The 20,412-nt window shown below is 31.6% G+C and overlaps 1 protein-coding gene across 1 annotated transcript in view; it reads left to right on the forward strand.

Moving 5' to 3' along the window:
* The window catches only part of LOC143244552 (glutathione reductase, mitochondrial-like), a 78,147-nt gene that overhangs the window by 56,762 nt on the left and 973 nt on the right, over window positions 1-20,412 (forward strand). Inside the window, exons 8-11 of the mRNA XM_076489466.1 lie at window positions 1,970-2,104; window positions 11,189-11,300; window positions 18,841-18,972; window positions 20,008-20,141. Coding sequence (XP_076345581.1) covers window positions 1,970-2,104; window positions 11,189-11,300; window positions 18,841-18,972; window positions 20,008-20,141 — 513 coding nt within the window. The remainder of the gene's footprint in view (window positions 1-1,969; window positions 2,105-11,188; window positions 11,301-18,840; window positions 18,973-20,007; window positions 20,142-20,412) is intronic.

Genomic DNA, 20,412 nt, shown 5'->3' on the forward strand with positions numbered 1-20,412 from the left:
AAACTACAGAACCAATGAAATTACAATAAGATGTAAAAAGTTTAAAATAATTTGTTATAGAAAAGTTAACAACTATTATCAGTGAGTTTTATGGAGGTGATGAAAACCCGAGATTCTTAGCAAATCGTTCTTTATTTTGCTTCTTAAAAAGGCTTAAGCCATTGAATGTGAACAGCATGGAATCATTGGTTTGATGAGCTATGTGACAAAGATACTGTTAAAAATGTTGATGATAAGAGCTAGAAGTAGCAAAATGCTGGAGATTGCAAATTTTCAGTGTAGTTTTATTGAAGATTATGGTGTAAGAAATGCTATCTTCATGATGTGAATGCTTTTTGAGAGGGCAATATGAAATTTTTATAGACTCAAGCATGTGAAATTAAGAAAACTACTAGAAGAACTGGACATTATTGGTAAAGACTTGAGAATTAAAAAAATTGAGATTAAGCAGCAGCAGTGAAGGTAGAAAATGGATTAAGTGGTTTCATCCAAATTAAGAGAGGTGTTAGACAAGGCTGTGTATTTTTATATGATATTTTTAGTTTATACAATGACAAAATACTAAGGGAGATTCAGGATTTACCATGTCTGATCACTGGTGGGCAAAATTTGAACAACTTGTGTTATACTGAAGACACAGTTTTAATAGCTGTTTCAGAAGATAAGCTGCAGAAAATTTTAGATGAAGTTTTCAGTGAAAGTGAAAACAATGCTCCTTTTTAATTTTTTCAATCCATGTGTGAATGAATTTTTTTCATGTGCAACACATCAACACAATGTGGAGATGTGCATTATCAGTTTTTTTATTGTTAGTTTTTGGTGGAGGGGGTGTATTTTTAATCCATCAACCCTATTGGATAAGTAAGCTGCTTTGCACTACTACCAGTTTGTTATTTGAGTTTTAGGCCTATTTACTGCCAGAGTTGTTAAGGTCATTAGTGTGTTGAAACTCCTCACTGTTGCTGAGGTTGTGCAAGGCACTTGATTGGTTGTTGTGTGGTTATGCAGAATAGAGGAAACATTGATGAGAAGAATGTTTTAAGTGTTAACTGTAGGTAAATAGAATGCATGGTAATTTCAAATAAGATCATTCTTGTATGTTGTCAAAGTAGATAAGGCAGGTCAATTTCAACTACCTGGGAGGCTGGATAACATCAGATGGTAAATATGATTTTTGAAATAAAATGGAGAAAATAGGGATGGCAAAAGAGATATTAAAACTTCCATGGAGGTGTAGATAAGAATTTTAGGTTATATCAATTCTCATACAAGCATTAGAATGTTGTACAGTTTTGTCCACTGTGAAAAAGATAATTGAAGCAGTTGAGTTGTGGTTCTAGATGTGTATCTTGAAGGTAAGTTGGGAAAGTTGCATCTAAATTGAAGATATTTTATCAAGAATACGTTGTGGAAGGTAGCTCATGAATAACATAAGAAGGCAGTTGGAGTTTTTCGGATAGATTTGGGAAAGAAAAAATTGGAAATTTAGTCCTAATTGGAAAGATTGAAAGAAGGAGAGACTATGGAAGAGAGAGGTTGACTTGGACAAGAGTGTCCAAATGGGTGAATGTATTGACATTAGAAATTCTTTGTGCCTCAGGAAGATGATATCCATGAAATACCACAATCACCATTGTCCTTTACAGACATGACACAGAGAGAGAGAGAGTTCATAACTTGTTCATTACACTTAGTAAACTGTAGGTAGAGGATACATATTAGTTACTCTCCTCACACTTACAATTAGAACTCTGTTTCATTTGCATTTACTAACAGTTAAAATGATACTGTCTTGGAAACTTGCAATGCTTTTGTGTTACTCTCTATGTTCTTATCTTTCTCTTCTAAAATTACTGTTGTGAACACTTATTGCTCATAACCGGTGGCTGTAGTGTCAACATAAAACTGTAGATGACCAAAATTAAATAGATGTGGGTAAGGAATTGATATTTATATCATGTTTTTTTAGGTCAAACATATTGAGAAGCAACATGATGGAAAGTTAACAGTGTTGCTGAAAGATGAAAACATGATAACAGATGTTGATTGTCTTTTGTGGGCTATTGGAAGAGAGCCTAGTAGTGATTTACAGTTGGAGAATGCAGTAAGTTACTATTTGTTAAACCTAGTGTTACTCCTATTGAAAACTGAATTGTTGTTTCATGTAATTCTGTTGAATGTGTTAAGTCAGCTATTTAATACATCCAATACTGAGTTACAGGTAGTGAATATCAAGTAGTTGTTTAACTCTTTGGACACAGGTAAGTAAATGCTCATATCATAATGTTTTTACTGAGTTATATTGAATTTAACTTCTTTATTTTAAACTAGCTGGAGTATCTGTTCCTTGGATGGAAGTTATATAAATTCATGACCAATGAAATGCTATTTTAGGGCATAAAAGTTGCGTATGTTATATGTAATTGTAAAAAATGCAAAATACCCATAAAAACTGCAAAACACAATGTAAAACTGCAAATTTGCAACAATCTCCATATGAACCTAACAAACCGTCATTCTAATTTTAGGGATGATCCATCCACAAGAGGTCAGGTAATGGTGAGAAATGCATAAGCACCCATTAAAACCACAAAAATATAAAATTGGAAATGTGTTTGTATGTCTCCTTGAACTTAATGAACCTCTCTATTAAATGTGGTGAAGATCCAACCATAGTTGATGAGGTAGTAGTAAAAAATGCAAAAAAATGAACATAAAAACCACAAAATATGAAATTAAAAATGTGTTTGTATCTCCTCATGGACCTAATGGACCTCTATAGCAATTTTGATGAAGATCCATCCATACTTTTTGTAGTAGTTACATGGACATACCACAAAATATAGTTATGAAATCAGATTTGTATATTATGCAAGTTGTAATTTGTAAAGTAAATATTTGAATAGATTTTTAATCTTAACTTTTGTACAAATTAGATAACCTTTCCATCTCTATTTGAGCATCTGGTTGATGATGCAAAATTGGAAACTTATATTATAGATATTGCTAAAGCATAATCTAGCCTACAGTCTTCAGTCATCCTGTTTTACTTAGATATAAATCCAGAAGTCCAATCCAAATGGCACACCCTCTTATCACATACTGTTTTCAAAAAATGTCAGTAATTCTCTGTGACATTTACTTATTATTTATTATAAATCGAAAGAGAAGGTTTTAAGTTACTGATTTTTGTATAATATTAGATCATTCTCACAACAGCTTTCGGGTTATTTAGTGCACAGATTCAAAGTTGCTGTTGCTGAGTACAGCTTGACCAACTAAGGGAATTATTTTAATATACTCATATGTTAGTTAGGAAAGCAGTTAATTTATAATAATATTAGGGAATTATATGTTTTTTTATGTTCAAAATGTAAAGTGCAAACAACAATTCTGACAATACTGTGTTTTGAGGTATGCATTCACTGGGTGTTTTTCAGCTTGTTATAAAGGTTAAGTAGTTAGACACAGTTCAAGGAACAATAAAACTAAGTAAACTACTGTAAACTAGAGGCTGTTTAGAATAAATACTTGTAATTTCTGTTAAAATTATCAGTCATTCTAGAAATAAAAAAAAGCTATTTTAGATTTATTTAATGCTTTTGTGGCTGTTACAAGATCAGTTAAAGGGACTGAGACAATATAGTGTTAGTGTAGAGAAAATTACAAATAAAATACAAAGTTTTCTTGGAAAACTTGATTTTTGAGGCTCTAATCACAATGTAAGTAAAATTTGAAAAATGCAAAATATAAATTGATCTTAATGCAAAAATCGCTCTGCATTCAGTTTAGTTAGAGCCTCAGTCATACACGGACTCCACAAGTTCACAGCCAAATGTATAGTAAAGATACTTAATTATGTACAAAAGAACTGTTTGTTTATTAAACAGACTGCCAATTTTAAGAAATTATATTTTCCACATTAAAAATTATGTATAGTTTCATGGTTACATAATAGGTTGTTAATAATGACTAAGTCTGTACAGAGAGATTTAACATGCTTGGTGTTCAATTACAGCATATGCAAAAAAACATTACTCCATTCAACATGGCTGATGCAGGATTTTGTCAGCATCTATACACCCAAGCTGTAGGCATTTCCAAATACCATTTTATTTAGAACATTTTAAATATGCTTGTGTTTATATGTTTGATTACAGATGCCTCACAAAAATTGTGTATCTTGAGATGGAGTATACTTTGTTACCAACACTGGCCAAAGCCATTACTGGCATGGGCCTTTTATGGACATTCTAATTAAATATAACATAGCAAAAACGTTTAAGGAGTTAGTGAAGCAGTTATACATACAAATAAATTTTTGCTTAATCAGACTTTTCAAAGTAAAGTATATGATGCACAATGACACAATGTTGTCATCATCACATGATGACTGACTTTGATTTAAAAGTTTTTTGTTTTTTTTTTGCAAAATGTTTCATACAGAGAACACTTAACCTGAGTGTAATTTCCTAAAAAAATTACCATTAATTTAAATACAGTTTGTATGGTTTCTTGACTTATTTAGGTCTAAAATATATGTGTGTAGTTCATTCAAAGCCATAGGCTTATCACTTTGTGGAAATGCATTCAGGTGTTTCTGCATATTGTGATGCATAATATACCCAGCTTAGATTTTGAAAATACTAATTATATAAAATCAAATGGCCTGCAGGAAATATCTAAGTTAAAATTTTATTAATCATTTGTAACAGTTGAGACCAACCACAGTGACATTCATCAGGCCTATTTCACAATTGAATACAAAGTACTAATAATAAACCTATGTTCTTTAGAATATAACTTTCTAAGTTCATGCACGAGGAAAATGTAACATAATCTAAATCCTAACATTGTAGAGAGTGCTGAGTATGAATTTTAAAAATTAAAGTATTCATGTATTAGTAACTTTTTGATTGGCAGTCTTGCTGTTAAGTCTTCTTTGTTTTTGCTCATAATTTTCTTTATATTTTCATTCAGTGCATTTTATTCTTGATACATTTTGTTTAATATGCTTCAGTTTATACTTTGTAAGGAAGCACTTATAGACACTTGCAGTTTCGAGTAGTTACAGTTACCACTACTATTACTGCACCTGCAGATTTACCATCTACATCTTTGGGGTTAGCCCCATGGTTATCAGTTTACATAGGAAATTGTATAATTTCATGTAACATTCATCACCACCTGAGAAGTATTCTGTTATAGCAGTGCCTAGAGTGTCTTACAGGAAGGATGATAATTTGGACAGTCTTTTTTTCCCCCTCCTGAATATGCTTCTCAATTGTGTGTCGTATTGAGGGATTTACTCAGACCTTCTTCTGTCATTGTTAACTTGATTAATCAGGTTTGTTTACTTTTGTCTCTGTTTGTTTCATGTTATTCTACCCCTGCTTTCCATGGATATGAATTTTTGGGACTGTATCTGGCTTTTCCTCCTTCAGCAGATTTTGGGATTCATGCTAGTCTTTTTATGGAACAGATGCAATTGGCTGTCAGTATGTCATGTCCCCCTTATACATTGGACAATCATTATTTTGCTTTTCATTATGCTAACTACCCAATTTTAGACTCCCAACATTTGTAATTTCTTATTCCTTTGTCGTGTTCAAACCTTAAAACTGACTTCTTGTGTTTTCCATATGCCTATTCCTGTCTCAGTGGCTTTCCACACCTTCTAATTCTTTACCAGTCCCAACTCATAATCTATTTGCATTGCACAATCATTTGGCTGCCCATTGTAGGTTTGAGGTATTCCATATCTGTGAACTCTATACATGGATCAGGGCCAGGGGAAGCCAAACTTTTCCATTTTGTCCACCTTTGGAGGTCTCTTACAGTCTATTCATTGGTTTTGAAGGTTGTTTCTGAAGGTCTCACCCTCTGCCCCCTGTTGTCTCCCCATCCAATTTGCTTACTCCCTCTTCTGTATTCCATTATATGCCAGTGTTTATTAGAGGATGCTTAGGATTTAATTCTCAAGGATGTCATTTTTACTGCCTAGGGTTTTATTCTCATATATTTGTACTTACCAAGAAGATGTATAAATGGTACTCAGTGATTGATTTATCATCTCTGAATCACTTCCTTGTTATTTCCAAGTTCACCATGGAGTCATACTTAACTTTCCATTGGGCTTTCCTTCCAGATTTATAGATGAAGGTCAAAGTGTCACATGAATATCTCCATATTCCAATCTCCTTGACATACTGATATTTTTTTTGTTTTGTTTATCACAGGTGTGTTTATCAGTTTCAGAGGTTACCATTTGACCTGACCTCAACTCCCTATGTGTTCTGCCAAGATGTCCAGGCATTTGCTTACCTTATTCATTTCTGGTGCTTTTGTTGGCCCATAAGGATGCCAGCAGGAGCTCTTCATAATTAGTTTCTTCTTTGGGAAGCTGCCTTGGCTGGTTGGTTTATTGATATGAAGAAGTAATTCCTCTCAGCTACTCATTTTCTGATTCTTCTTGGTGCATTTTCAGTTCACTTCCCAGTCAGGCCTAGCATTCTCCCCTTTGACTGGAAAATACCATTTCCAACTGCACAAGGAGCTCTGTCTTTTTTTTGGGACCACATACATCTTATGTGAAATTTAATTTACCAATTGAGCTTTGCTTGGGATACCTTGAATACTCCTTTTTCCTTTCCACTACTGCCAGACTTTGCCTGGTGTTTGGATCAGATTAGTACTACTGCGTGGGTTCTTATTCCTCCACTTTGTGTAAATTATGACCTTTTTACAGATGCTTCTCTTTCTGATTTGGAGTGTATTTCAACTGTTAGGAGTTTTTGGGACAGTGAACTCTTACCAATCCATTTTCCAGATCAATATCTTGGACCTTCATACTTATGAGCAAGCTGTCCTTCACTTACTGCTGTCTCTTCAGGAACAGGTGGTGGTAATCTAGTCAGATAATTTAACAGTGGTGTCCTATGTCACCTGAACAGAAGGCATCTGCTTGAGGAACCTTTGTTTCTTAACTTTGGATCTTCTTTATGAAATCTTGCAGCCGTCAGAATTACTTTTCTGACATGTATTATTCGAGGTGCCTTGAATACTGTTACAGAAGGATTATCCTGATTCAACAAAACTCTACCACTGGTGTGGTCTTTGGATCATATCATTTTTTGGTAGTTGTGTGCTAAGTGGGGTGTTACAAAATGTGGATGCATTTACATCTTTTCTTAACATACAACTCCCCAATTTTGGTTGTCTGTTTTCTCATTCACAGATAGATGTAGGAGATACTCTCAGCCAGAATTGGACTGATGGTTACCTATATGCTTTTCCTCCTGTTAAACTTTTTCCTTCTTGTCAAGTTCTGCTAGTGGTACCATGTTGGTCAGATCATATTTCTGGTGTTACCACCCAATCCTCACACTTTGTATATTCCTATGTCATCCTCATTCCAACAAATGTCATCCTTTCTTACCCACATTTCACCTTCATGCATGATGTTTGCCCAGTCCTTTGCTAAACATTTCCAGTGTGTAGCTTCCTTGGTTTCCTGTACAGTTCAACTGTTATTATTGCTGTTTTATCTTTGTAAGTGGGCTACTTACTGCTCTTGGTCTATACACAGGGGTTACTGTCATATAGATGGTGGTGTTCTGTGGGTCCAGTGGTTAGTTATATCTTGTGTTTTTGTACTTTATAGATATGTTTGTTCCAGAGAAGACAATTGTGGATTTAGATGGGTAAAGCAGACATTGATTACTGTCCATCTCTGATGTATACTCTGTGATAATGAGACCCTTCCTTTCTGTGGACCTGATGTGCAATTCCAGATGGAGACAGGCATTGCAGGACTAACTTTATACTAGCCCACTAGCTTTGATGGGTAAAACATCAATCATTGTTGTTCCTCTGACTGAATAAATCAGGGGAGGTCTGCTTTTCGAAATAGGGTTTCATAGTCACTCACTGTGTTGTCTCCAGTGCGGTGGATCTCTTGGCTCTCCAACACACTTCCCTCCTTTCTTTTAGTGGAGTATGGGATTCCTTCCCAATTCCTAACAGCTGGAATAGTGGAACATGGAGGCCTGTTTTCCTGAGGGTACATAATGCTACTCAGTTTGGGAGTAAGGTGGTGGCATTCTACTGATGTCAGCGGTGTGATGCCCTTTTTACCATGAACCTGGTATACAGTTCCAGATGCTCTATATATCTAGATATAAATGTATTGCAGTTACGTTTGCCACTCTGGCTGAGACATTCCTCCCTCCTACCATCTTCTTAATGTTGGTTCCCAGTGGATCAGGTGTTGGTTGGAGACAGTACAGCCACATAAGTCCTCACATATGTTTGACTGGTACCTTGGTACAGAAGCTCATCTTCTCTTCCAGTACTTATTTTTTAGGTGAAAGGTAGAGAACTCTCCTCCTATCATGAACCTAATGTACAATTCTAGATGCTACTAGGTGTTGTTTGAGGTCAAACTCCAATTTATGATCTGTTGTGCCCTAGCTACTTGACATCTGGGGTGCCTTTCCTACTGAAAAGTTTTGTGGTTCTCTCCATGTTTCCAGTCTTTATGTTTTAGCAACTCATTCCTCACAGGTGAAGAATATAACTGGCTCAGAAGTGGTGCAGTATCCCTCTGATTTGTTGTTTTTAATTGCTTACTACTTCTTATGGTCTTTCTTTGGATGCTTTCCAAAGGAGGATAATATTCTGAATGGCCCTCTACCAGTTCATTGTAGGATTCTAGCTTTTCGAAAGAGGAGGTATGATATCATATTGGAAGTTAACATCTTCCAAACCTGAAAATATATTTTCAATATATAATTGCCTTCTATCACATTTCAAACCTATCTTCCCCATATCTGGTGTCTTGGTTGACTTTATCATGACCAATTTTGAAGTGATTAGCAAGTGCATTATTAGAGATGGTGCTAATTACAACAGGATTAGTGTTACACTCTTATTTGTGGAGAGTTTCTGTATGATCATTTGCATGTAGAAATGGGAATTACAAGGCCAGTGACAAGTGAGAAAGTTATGCCAATAGAGGGCAGTAGTAATCAAGAAAGTTTTTTTGTTATGGAAGTTAACTATCTATTGGAAATACATTTTCAGCTGCCTTGTTTATATTAGTCTGAACTCCCTCTGGATTTTAAGGAATGACCTAAAAGATATTAAGCTTTATAAACAATTACAATTATGGTAGTATTAAAAACACTTTCATGTGGAGTAATATCCCTCTAAATGCCTATAAAATGTAAGTACCAAAAATGAATATTTGAGATAGCCAATAAGATTATAACTCTGAGGCTTAACTAATGTAATACAAAAAAATTAGTTTTCACATGCCCTTATACTTCCAGTAACCACAATGTCAGACCTGTGTATCTCCATTAAGAAGAAGAAAGAAATATATTTTCTTTAATTTTAATTTCTCAGTGTTTCTACTTATGACCATGGATAGATATCAAAATTATTCAAGTAAATTCTAGTATTTCACATAAAATGCTGTGTGTGGGTAATATGTTTAAATCCAATTGACTCTGTGTGGACACTGTAGGTAACTTTAGAGGTTATGAACCTGGTATTGAACTATAGCTGGAGAATTCAATAAGATTACTGATGAAAACTTTGTGTTTGGTTAGAGTTAATGAAGGCAAAATGTTTTCAATCTGGCATACCTAATATTGAGTTCCAGTTAATGTATAAAGGATAAACTATGAATTGCAGGAATAAGTTTTGAAATTAAGTAGGATTGTGTTCAAACATTTGTTCATCAGTCAAGAATTCAAGGGCTTTTCAGGTGCTATTCAAGCAGTGTTTGATTTTTTCTCTTGTTAATAGAAATCATTTGAAAAGTTGAATAATATCACAGATGTTACTGAGAAGAAAAACTTGATCTATTTATTTGTATAATGTACACTACTTAAACAAAATTTATTATATTAAAAATGAAATATACACCCCTCCAATACATTGTATGGAGCATTTGTTTCTGTGCCTTGGAGTTAACCATTCTGGGAAGGCAAAAATGGGTATGTTTAGTGGCTATATCACTTCAATAAAATGTACTTGAATGCCTAGTGTAAAAGATCTAAATGAGTATTTTGGTAGAGCAAGTGTGAAAAACAAAATATAAACTAGCACTAATATTTAAGTATTATATTTAGTAGGTATTTTCAATTAATCAACAGTTTTCTATTAAAAAAGACTGACTCTTAACCTTTTAATCTGTGATGAGTAATATATAATTTTTTTTACATATATTAATTGACTGTTGACCTGCTTGGAACAGTGACTGCTAAATAAAGCCTTGTTTTACTCAAATAAGTTGTAATTTTTTTAAACTGGCCACAGTTAGGTACTCTTATAATGCAAGATTACTGTATATGTTTGAGTATTAAAAAAAAAGAAGCATCTGTACTGCTGTCTGGATTTTGTGAACTTTACCCCAACCATATTGTAGAGATAGTATTTTTGTCAAAAAAAATTAATGTATATTGTATTTTATTCTCATTTGTAACCTTGGGAACATTGAAACTGTTCACTATATATTTACTTCAATATTCTGCCAGTACATGAAATATACTGGTAGAATATTGAAGTACATATATATTTTAAAAACTATTAGGTTGAGGAATAATTCATGAGCATTTTTAAATAATTTCATTCAAGCATTACATGCAAGACTATACAATACTTCAATGCATGAACACATTACACCCAAAACATTTATTATGATACTTTATTTCATGTAATACCTAGGTATATAGTATGCATTGTTGTAAACGAAATTGCAAGATATTAAATGCAAAAAGCAGATGGTGTCGAAAATGCTCGATTTTGTCCACTTGGCATTCCATTTAATGAGCTGAAAATGAAAGCAAAAATTAAAGACATATGAAAATCAAACACACCATCTATTAGAGCAATAAATTATCTACCAAATGACATGAAATAATTTGCGAAAACGTTTCATTTATGAATATATTTTTTTAACTTGAAAAAAAACGCTCAAGAATTATTCCTCAACCCAATATATTGTTTACTAGTTGAATATGTAGACAGTAACATCTTCTAAAAGGCGACTATAAATACAAAGCAAATGTGTCCAAATCATATTTATTTTGTAGCCAGAAGGGATATTAATTGTCTTCTAAAGTGCTCAGAATGTTTTAAATGAATGAATTTACTAATATTGAACTTTATTTCTAAACAGGGTGTCAAGCTGAATGACACAGGGCATATATTGGTTGATGAATACCAAAACACTTCTCACAGCAGTGTCTATGCTTTGGGAGATGTGTGTGGGAAATTTCTCCTCACCCCAGGTATTTCATAATTCTTTGCTTTAACTCTCTGTGTTTGTGCTCTGTCATTTTAACTGACCTTTTAACCATTATGTAACCACCATGTAAACATTTAACCATCTGTAATACAGCTTAATGTATTAAGCATGTTTTCACAACACTTGGCAAGCATTACACGTTGACTTGTTTGTTTAAGCGCAAGGTGAATTTCATTTTAAGTTTAAAAATACTTTTTAGTCTTAAAGTCTTCAAACCATAGCTGCATATAACTTCTAGAATAGAGGTAGGCAACTAACTTTTCGTAGTGGCCATAACTGTAGCTAATGAAAACAATGTTGGTCACACTATTAAAAAAAAAATTGAAAGATATTAATTTAATTAAAATAATTGCATTTCAACTAACTTGCAATGTTAAAATTGATTGGAGTTTTCATAAACAAGTTTTGTGAAATGTGGCTTGATATCTATGCTCAGTGAGCATAGATAGCTCTGCCTCTAAATTTATGTCAGTAAGCCGAGATCTCTATCTAGACTTGAGAAAATGTAGTGTAGAAAATGTTGATTCACACACTCATGTAGATCCAAACATGGAAACTAATTTTGAAATTGCTATCTTTAAATTTGGAAGACCCTCATTTATCAGAATAGTGAACCACATCTCTCTGATAGAACATTTTTGTTTACCTTTTATGTGTTCTTCACTTTGCGGGATAAGTATCTCATCTTCAAATACACATTTATCCAAAAAGAAAAAAGATATAATTTTCTAAGTCAAATTGGAATGGATCATGCAATATAAATTTCAAATTTTTAAAGTTGGAGAACATGATTCACATTTTTGAGATAGATTTTTGATCCAGTTTACATAGAGATCATCTTTAGCATTAGAGAAATCATAGCCCTTATTATTTTTTAGAAAACTATTCAACTTTGCAAAATGTGTCAAATTATTCTTTTGTAATTGTTCCATAAGGAGGTTTAGCTTTAATTGAAATTCATGAGTAGACTGTGATTGCTCGCTTATCATTTTACCTCTTGCCTGAAGCTTTGTATTCAAGTTAGCCATCATGTCGCACAGAAAGTGCAAATCGCACTGTCATGAAAAAATTTCAATTTCAGGGAAATTTTCAATCTTAACATTTACAGCAAGATACTCTTATTTGAGGAAATAAAGAAGCAAATTGTTCCAAGACTTTTCCTCTACTTAACCATCTTACATTTGTAAAATCAGTAAGATGATCAAAATTACAGTCACTGCTTTTCTTCAAAGACTCAACAAAGTGTCGATGGATGAGAGAGCTTCCACTTCTAACATAATTCACAATTTTTACAACAGTGTCCATCAGATTGTTCAATTCATCACTTTTAGACATCTTAGCACATAAATTTTTCTGATGCAAAATGCAATGGAAAGATGGCAGCATAGACTTCACATTATTTTCAATTAAATGCTGTTTCAAAAGAGAAACCATCTGCAGGAGCACCATTTGTTGTGACAGAAACCAATTTTTTAAAATCCAAATTGAGTTTTCAAGAAATATTTCAAAGATGTTTTTTCTGCATGCTCAATCTCATTATTCACAAAGACCAAGCATTTCTTCCCTCATTTGAAGATCTGAAATTATATATCGAATCCAAAATATCAACTTGCAGTGTCACTAACATCTGTTGGCTCATCTAGTACTAAAGAAAAGTACAAACAAGTCTTTTAGTTGTTCAAGTAACTGATTTTCTATGTCTTTTGCTAAGTCTCATTCTGTGGACAATTGTTCTTCAACTTAATTTACCTTTTGAAGAATATCTTTTATATTTGAATCATAATTCTCCAACAGAGTTTCAATTACCACAATCAATATTTCTTTTACTAGTTCAGCATCAGAAAATTTCTTTTTCAAGCTAGAATCCAAGTTACTTTATAGCTAGCTAATGTAATTAGTTCTATCAATGATAAAAATCTTTTTAGGCCTTACTTTTGTTCATGAAGTTGTGCTTTCAAACAGCTAATTTCATTCATACGGGTTTTGCTATCAAGTGGAAATTTTACATCAAATTCGTTGTGAATATTGTTAAAGTTTTGCTATTCCTTTGTTACTCCTGAAAACTTTGTTACATAAAAGACACACTGGCTTATTATTTGCTTCAATCAGTGAAAATTTAAACTTCCAACTTGCATTAAGTTCTTCTTTCACATTTTTCCAGTCATGTGCCATTCTCTTTTCAGCAGTAATGCCAGAATCAATTAAGTTGTCTTTACTTTCTGAGTGTTCACCATCATCTGGATTCTTTCACGTTTGAATTATGTTGTGTTAGTTCTGAAGTAACACAGCTATATAAAATTGTTGATTAAATAATGGTGATGGAACACATCTATATGGCACCTTGTCCAGTAAATGATGATAAAGTGTTATGAATAGAGTGCATATTCAAATTAGTTAGCACCTTTCACGTGTTAAGTGAAATCTGATATGCAGGTTTGTAAAAGTTAAATAATGATAATTCTTTTTCAACAAGTTTTTACTTGACAAGTACAAACAATCTTCAATTTATGCACAGCTATAAGAAATTGTTCTCTATAAACAATAAATTTGTCAATTTCTTTCTTTACCCATCTTAAAACGTGGGTTTTTATTTGTTAAGAGAGAAATACAGTTAGTTCTCTTGCTACGAGCTTGGCTGAATGAGTAGTTTGTGATCCAGAATTGACTTTTATATAGTTCCATACTGTAACTTCTTTCATGAAATTTTGCATTCTTTCATTAATCATTAGGGCTCATTTTTAGACAGAAAACCAGAACTTTTAATGAAGTATTTTTACAAACAATGTGTCCATGAATGTATGAAGACAAAGTGTTGACTACTTTGACTGCAAAGTGATTTTCATGTTAAGACTAATAATACTTTTCTTTGTCTGAAAAATCTCAAATTTCATTTATGCAATATCTAAAACCACCAAGTCAATTTAAAACATTTTTCAGCAAAACTTCATATTTTATCTTTTATTTTTTCTACTCTAACTTTTTTAAGAGTTTAATCAATCAGGCTAACCTTGTAATCACCAAAAACAAATTAAGAACAAATTTAAATTACCCTTTTTCTTCTTTCTAGAATGGCTTCAAGTTATAACAAGAATCTACATTTATTTATTCTAAATAGTTTTAAACTTGCAACAATATACATCTGTTTATACACAAATGTTATTGTTTTGTTGTTCTTTGAACAGTGTCTAATATTCCTGCTACACAAGTTCTAAGTCACTTTGCAGACATGTAGCTCGTGTTACCCTATCTAATCACATAATGCACAGGATATTCATGAGTAGGTCATGAGCAAATACCATAAAAAGTTATTCCTATTCTTTATTTTGTCTTTTTTAGCCTAAAAGAGAATGATATAGTATGTTGTTTGCTAGATTACTGCCTTAGGTTTCTATTGGTGATTTGTGACAAAGAGTATGTGACAGCTCGGCATAGCAAGAGGAGTCTGATTTTCTATTTAATGATCCTATTTCCAAATAAGATTGAAAACTGTAAAAATTATAAGTAATATATGTTAAATTTCATACTTCTTATAGGTGTGATAAATAAATTGGAGAAGAGGGGATGCCTAGAAAGAAAATGATACAATTCTGATACTAGAGGAAATTCGTTTTTATTTAATATTTGTGCATAAAATTAAGAACTTTAAATTTATACAATATTAAAATTTGGATTATTGCTATGTATTTATTCTAAATTTATACATATACTGTGGTAAATAAGTAGTTTAATTAAATTTTTGATGTAACTCACTGAAACCTTGTTGCATGTACAGAAAAAGATGCTTGTTTAGAAAAAGTTAATTATGTAATGTACCAAAGAGCACAGAATAATAACATGCTAAAAGCAGACAATTTCCTGTAACTATCACAATTTTTCTGCCGTTCTAGCTGTGTGACAAGAGCTTTAAAAATTCAAGTAAACTTGTTAATGTGTTTCCCATGATAATAAAGTTTAAACTGGAAGTGAAATATTCAGTTCTCTATACAGAAAACAATGTAATAGAGTACATCATTTTATAAATTAAAATATTAGTTATAAATAATATAGTTTTAAATGTGAGACAGAACTACTGGCAATTTGTGAAAGAGAAAATTTTCTTATTTATGGCTCTGTAACCAAATAAGACTGAAGACTACAAAATATGCTTTGACTGAGCATTGAGAATATTATAATGAATAATGCAAGTTAAATAGATATAGAAAAGAGGGAATGCCTAGTAGAAGTTGTGGATTTTTTTAATATCACTTAATAAAATTTAATAAAAATTACAAACTATTAAAATTTTGGTCATCAGCTATATTTTGTTGCCAATTTTATTCATATATCAAGATCACAAACTACTTTAAGTGTAATTTGAATGTAATTCAGTAAAACTTTGTGATGTACAGAAAGTATGTCCATAACAAGAGAGTTAACAAAGTCTTTTTTTCTTTTGTGATTTGCTTATTCTGTTTGATGTCTAATTATTACATGTCTCAGTTAACATCATATGTTGTGAGGTTGTAAAATTCTTATATGTAGGCATATGGTTTTTACTTGATTTCATAGTATAGAAATGTGTAAACAATTTTCAGTTATTTAGTTTCTGTGTTACAGTAGTGACACGAGATATGACAAATCATTAAGGATCTAGAGCACTTCTTTTCTTTGTTCTCTTTAGTAGGTGGTGTTTATTGCGTGAGAGAATATTTTTGGAATACATAACATTCATGTTAAATGGATTAACACTGTAATGTCCTTCATTGTCTAAATATGTTATTGACTAAATATAACAGCCTACAAATGCTATGAGGGAATCAACATCATCAGGTGATATAGCCACTTTCAGCTAGGATATTTTCAAGGGGAAGAAGGTTGTGAAGCTTAACACTGCCAAGTAGAAACAAATGTCATATTGTTTCCATAAGTGTTTATATGTTTCCTGTTTATTTATTGTACTAAAGAGTTTAATTTATTTCCTATTGTCCATGTTCATTATTTTATACTTAGAGGAACTTACTGTTATTATCTATTACAGAATATTCTCCTTACTTGTTGATCAAATCTGTTGATATTTATAGGTTTGCCTATCTGATACTGGACAGGAAATCAGTTTTACATGAAAACACTACAAGTAGATGTAAATGAATAATTTTGGTGTGATCCACGGTTTCTGAAATAATAATGTGTGTACTAGCTATCACTTGAACTCTTGCATTTAAGAAGATTTAGATGCTTTTCATGAAAATAATTTTATTCTCAGTTCTTTGAGAATACTTTGCTTGAGATTGAGAAGGAGAATTTTTCAAGAAAGATACTGTTATATGGAAGAGATATTGAGTTAAGAGAAATATGGAAAAAAGTCTACAGTTTAAGTAATTTTATCATAAATTTTAGTCCTTTTGCTTTCCAGTGCTTCAGCAGCTTCCACCATTTAAACTATGTAAAATATTACCACCAAATTGTTTGTAAATGCCCTACTATATGTCACTCTGTCCATTATTGATCAGTATATTTTATTTTTCACTATATTTTATACTGTAAAATGCCATACGTATTATTTATACTTCAATAAAAATCAGCAGATTTTGTTACAGAAATCAGTACTTTAGTTCTGAGACACTAAAGCACATTTATGATCACTACAGGCCCTGATTTCAACTTTTTGTGGCACAAAGAATTGCTACAACATTGTAATTGCATTATAGTGTAAAAATGTGTAAAACTATATCTTTATTGGTATAAATCTCCTATGTAATGTTTTCAAATATCAAACTAATTTCTATCCCATAGAATAGTGTTTTTATTTTAATTATTTTGCAATAGTTAAAAGATGCCACTGTATAACATAAAAAGTATTTTATTGTTCAAGTTGGCAAATCATAAAAATCCAATTGGCCTAATATCTGTCTATTACCATTAACAAATTAAGAGAAATTTGGGAAACAATTTTATGGTATGATTACCTTTTAGAAGATGGCAGAGCATGATATAATTAATTACATTTGTCATGAGACTTCCTAGGCTTATGAGGTTTTTTAACTCTGCATTTCTCATCTAGATCATTACAGATTTTCAAGAATTAGATGAGTGTATAATAATATACATCATGTCTTATGAATATGGGCATGCTCAAAATTTATTCTTATCATAACTATCAAAATTGATAATTACTGTAGACATGTAGTCAATATAGGGATTTGTAGATTGATAAAATAATTTAGACACTATTTCCAGCCCAGTTTGTTTATTTTTGTTTTTTAGAGTCCCTTGTTGAAGGCCTGAAAATATAATTTTTGCATTTTTATTAAACTCATTTCTGCACTTTTTTGATGATTCCTATTCCCCTTTTGAAATCAAATAGTTTAGTTATCTTTTGCATATTATAGGGGTTAATTGACTACATAAGAGCACTGATTGTGTAGTGTAAAAAGCATTGAGTATTCTACATAGTGTTCATCTATTATTGGCTGGTATTTTTTGTTGCATTCTGTACTTAAATTTTTAAAAGGAACACCAGATGTTTGTAACAAAGCTAACTTTAAGAGATAATAACATCACCTATGCTAAAATTATGACTTTTTTTCTTTTTTAAATTTGCATATAATAATAAAATAGGTATTTAAAGATTGTGAAGAATGTTTTGGTAGGGGCTAGGCCTGTTGAAGAAAGCTGATAAAGAACAAAAATAAGAAATATTGGTTTTGGCTGTTTGCTGGTTTTCTATCTTGGGATACTGTGGTTAACTGAAAAGTGGCACAAACACTGGGGGTAAAGTGACTATGCCAGATAATACTTCATACCTAGTTTTTGATGGCCTGTAGAAAAAAACATCCAAATGACTTTTGGATTGTTTTGATACAGGCATCTGTGCTATCCCTGCAAGTAAAGTTCTAGCACAATCTCAGATAATGAAAATATATTGTCAAAGTGAATTTATACAATTGTTTATCAAATTATTTTATGCTTACTAACTAAAGATCATTAGTTTTTATGTTAGATTGAATATGTTTTATTTGATCTTATTGTGTTAAACACAGAGACATTCAGTAACTCTTTAGCTAGAATAAAAAAATTGTTATTGACTTTTTTATTTTTTATATTGATAAAAAAAACATCCAGCATGATAGAATATATCAGTTATGTGATATTTGATAGCCAGGTAATTTTTACAGTATTCAGAGTAAAATAGAACTTGCATTTTAGTAACATGAAAGATAGTGGCTTTGTTAATTTTTCTAGTATTTAGTAAGATATATCTTTCTTGCTATTTCAGTGACTTGGTTATAAACACAGAAACAATTTAAATTTATAATATTAATTTCTATATGAAAACATATATTAATTTTTAATCTTGACCATCTTATCTTTATTTTAACACTGCTTACGTAATAAAAACGTTGTACTGTTTGTAAAGCTAGTTGTGTTGTAAATGGTAGTTGGAGTTAACTCTGTTTAGCCAAGTTTTTTATTTCTAGAATCCCTGATGTATTCTTATGTTATAAATGAATACATATTTGATACTTCTTTGCATGCTATTACAGTTGCCATTGCAGCAGGTCGATGTCTTGCTCACCGGCTGTTTGACAATCAACCTGAGAAGAAACTAGATTACAGTAATATTCCAACAGTTGTCTTCAGCCATCCTCCTATAGGAACTGTTGGTCTTACTGAAGGTACCCTTTTTTCCTCGTATAGAATTATATAGGTATTGCTTAATGTACTTTATTGGGACTGTGGGTCTGTCTTATTGTGTTTATCTTTACAGTTGATATTATGAGCATTTTTTTTTTTTTACCTTTTAGAATTGTAATTCTTAGTTATTGAAACTGTGAATTCCACCCAGTGTGTAGGCTTCAATATCCTTTTTAGAACTATATGAAACATATACAAGTTATCACAAAATTACAATACTTCCTAATCTAGTGCTTTTAAAGGCACTTGAGTTATATGATGTATTTTTGTGTCAAATTGTTTTCTTGAACCTGCGTGTTTTTATGACATGATTATCATACATTATTAGATATCCACTACTGGGTCATGATCTTACTGAAGATAAGTATATCACATATCGACGTTTGTTTTAATTATAGGCATTATTGGAAGTAGGCATTTATTTATTGGGACTTTTGTTTTACTGGAATTAAACATCTTCCTTACTTTAATTAAATGTTTTAATGAAAGAAAATATTCTCCATTAGAACTGGGCCATACTAAATTTTTTTTTTTTTTCTGTTGGTTTATATAGTGTTACAGATAATAAGTTTTTGGAATTTATTTTGTTATTCTGCATTTTCCCACATGTAAGTAATTGATTGTATTTTGTAACAACAGAGAAAATATTTTTATGTAAATTTCATAATCTAAGATATAAATAACTATGTTAATAGTAATAATGTTATAAATTTTGTTTCAAGGGAATTTTAAACAGCATATAGATATCATAGAATTTTGGTTTTAGTTGACTGCTCCTGCTTGTTTATATAAAAGGTGATGTTTTAGCTTGTATACTGAAAAAAGAGGCAAGAAGGACTGTTCCTACTTATTTGTAGAGTAGGATGACATTTTGGTTTTTGTACTTCAGGTTGAAGTCCTACTCTAGAAACAAGCATGATCAATCTATTAAGCCAAAAATTTGTTATAAATGTTTAATGACCAAATGTTTTATCAGACATTTTAAAATCAATATTTCTGTATTTTTCCAACAACAGAGGAAGCTGTTCAGCAGTATGGGAGGGAAAACTTACATATCTATAAATCTGCTTTCATACCCCTCTACTATGCTATTACAGAAAAGAAATCAAAATGTTTAATGAAACTTATCTGTTATGGAAAGGATGAGAAGGTATTTTTTTTTAAATTGGTATAGCCATTTTATTACAACTTACAAATTTGTATCAAGTAATAAAACAAAGAAGGATCACTGTTTAGTGTTACTTAAACAGATATTGACAATATAATTTTTGTGAAGCTCAATATATTTTAACATTTTATAGTTAAGTTTAAACTTATTGCAATAGTTTTTGTTTTTTGTTATTGTCAAATAATGTTACTTATTTTAAGGGATTTTTTCTTATTTTTGAGTAATAATTTGGTGCTTTCAAATTTAATTTAAT

This window comes from Tachypleus tridentatus, chromosome 2 (assembly GCF_004210375.1).
Source record: "Tachypleus tridentatus isolate NWPU-2018 chromosome 2, ASM421037v1, whole genome shotgun sequence".
Classification (NCBI taxonomy): domain Eukaryota; kingdom Metazoa; phylum Arthropoda; class Merostomata; order Xiphosura; family Limulidae; genus Tachypleus; species Tachypleus tridentatus.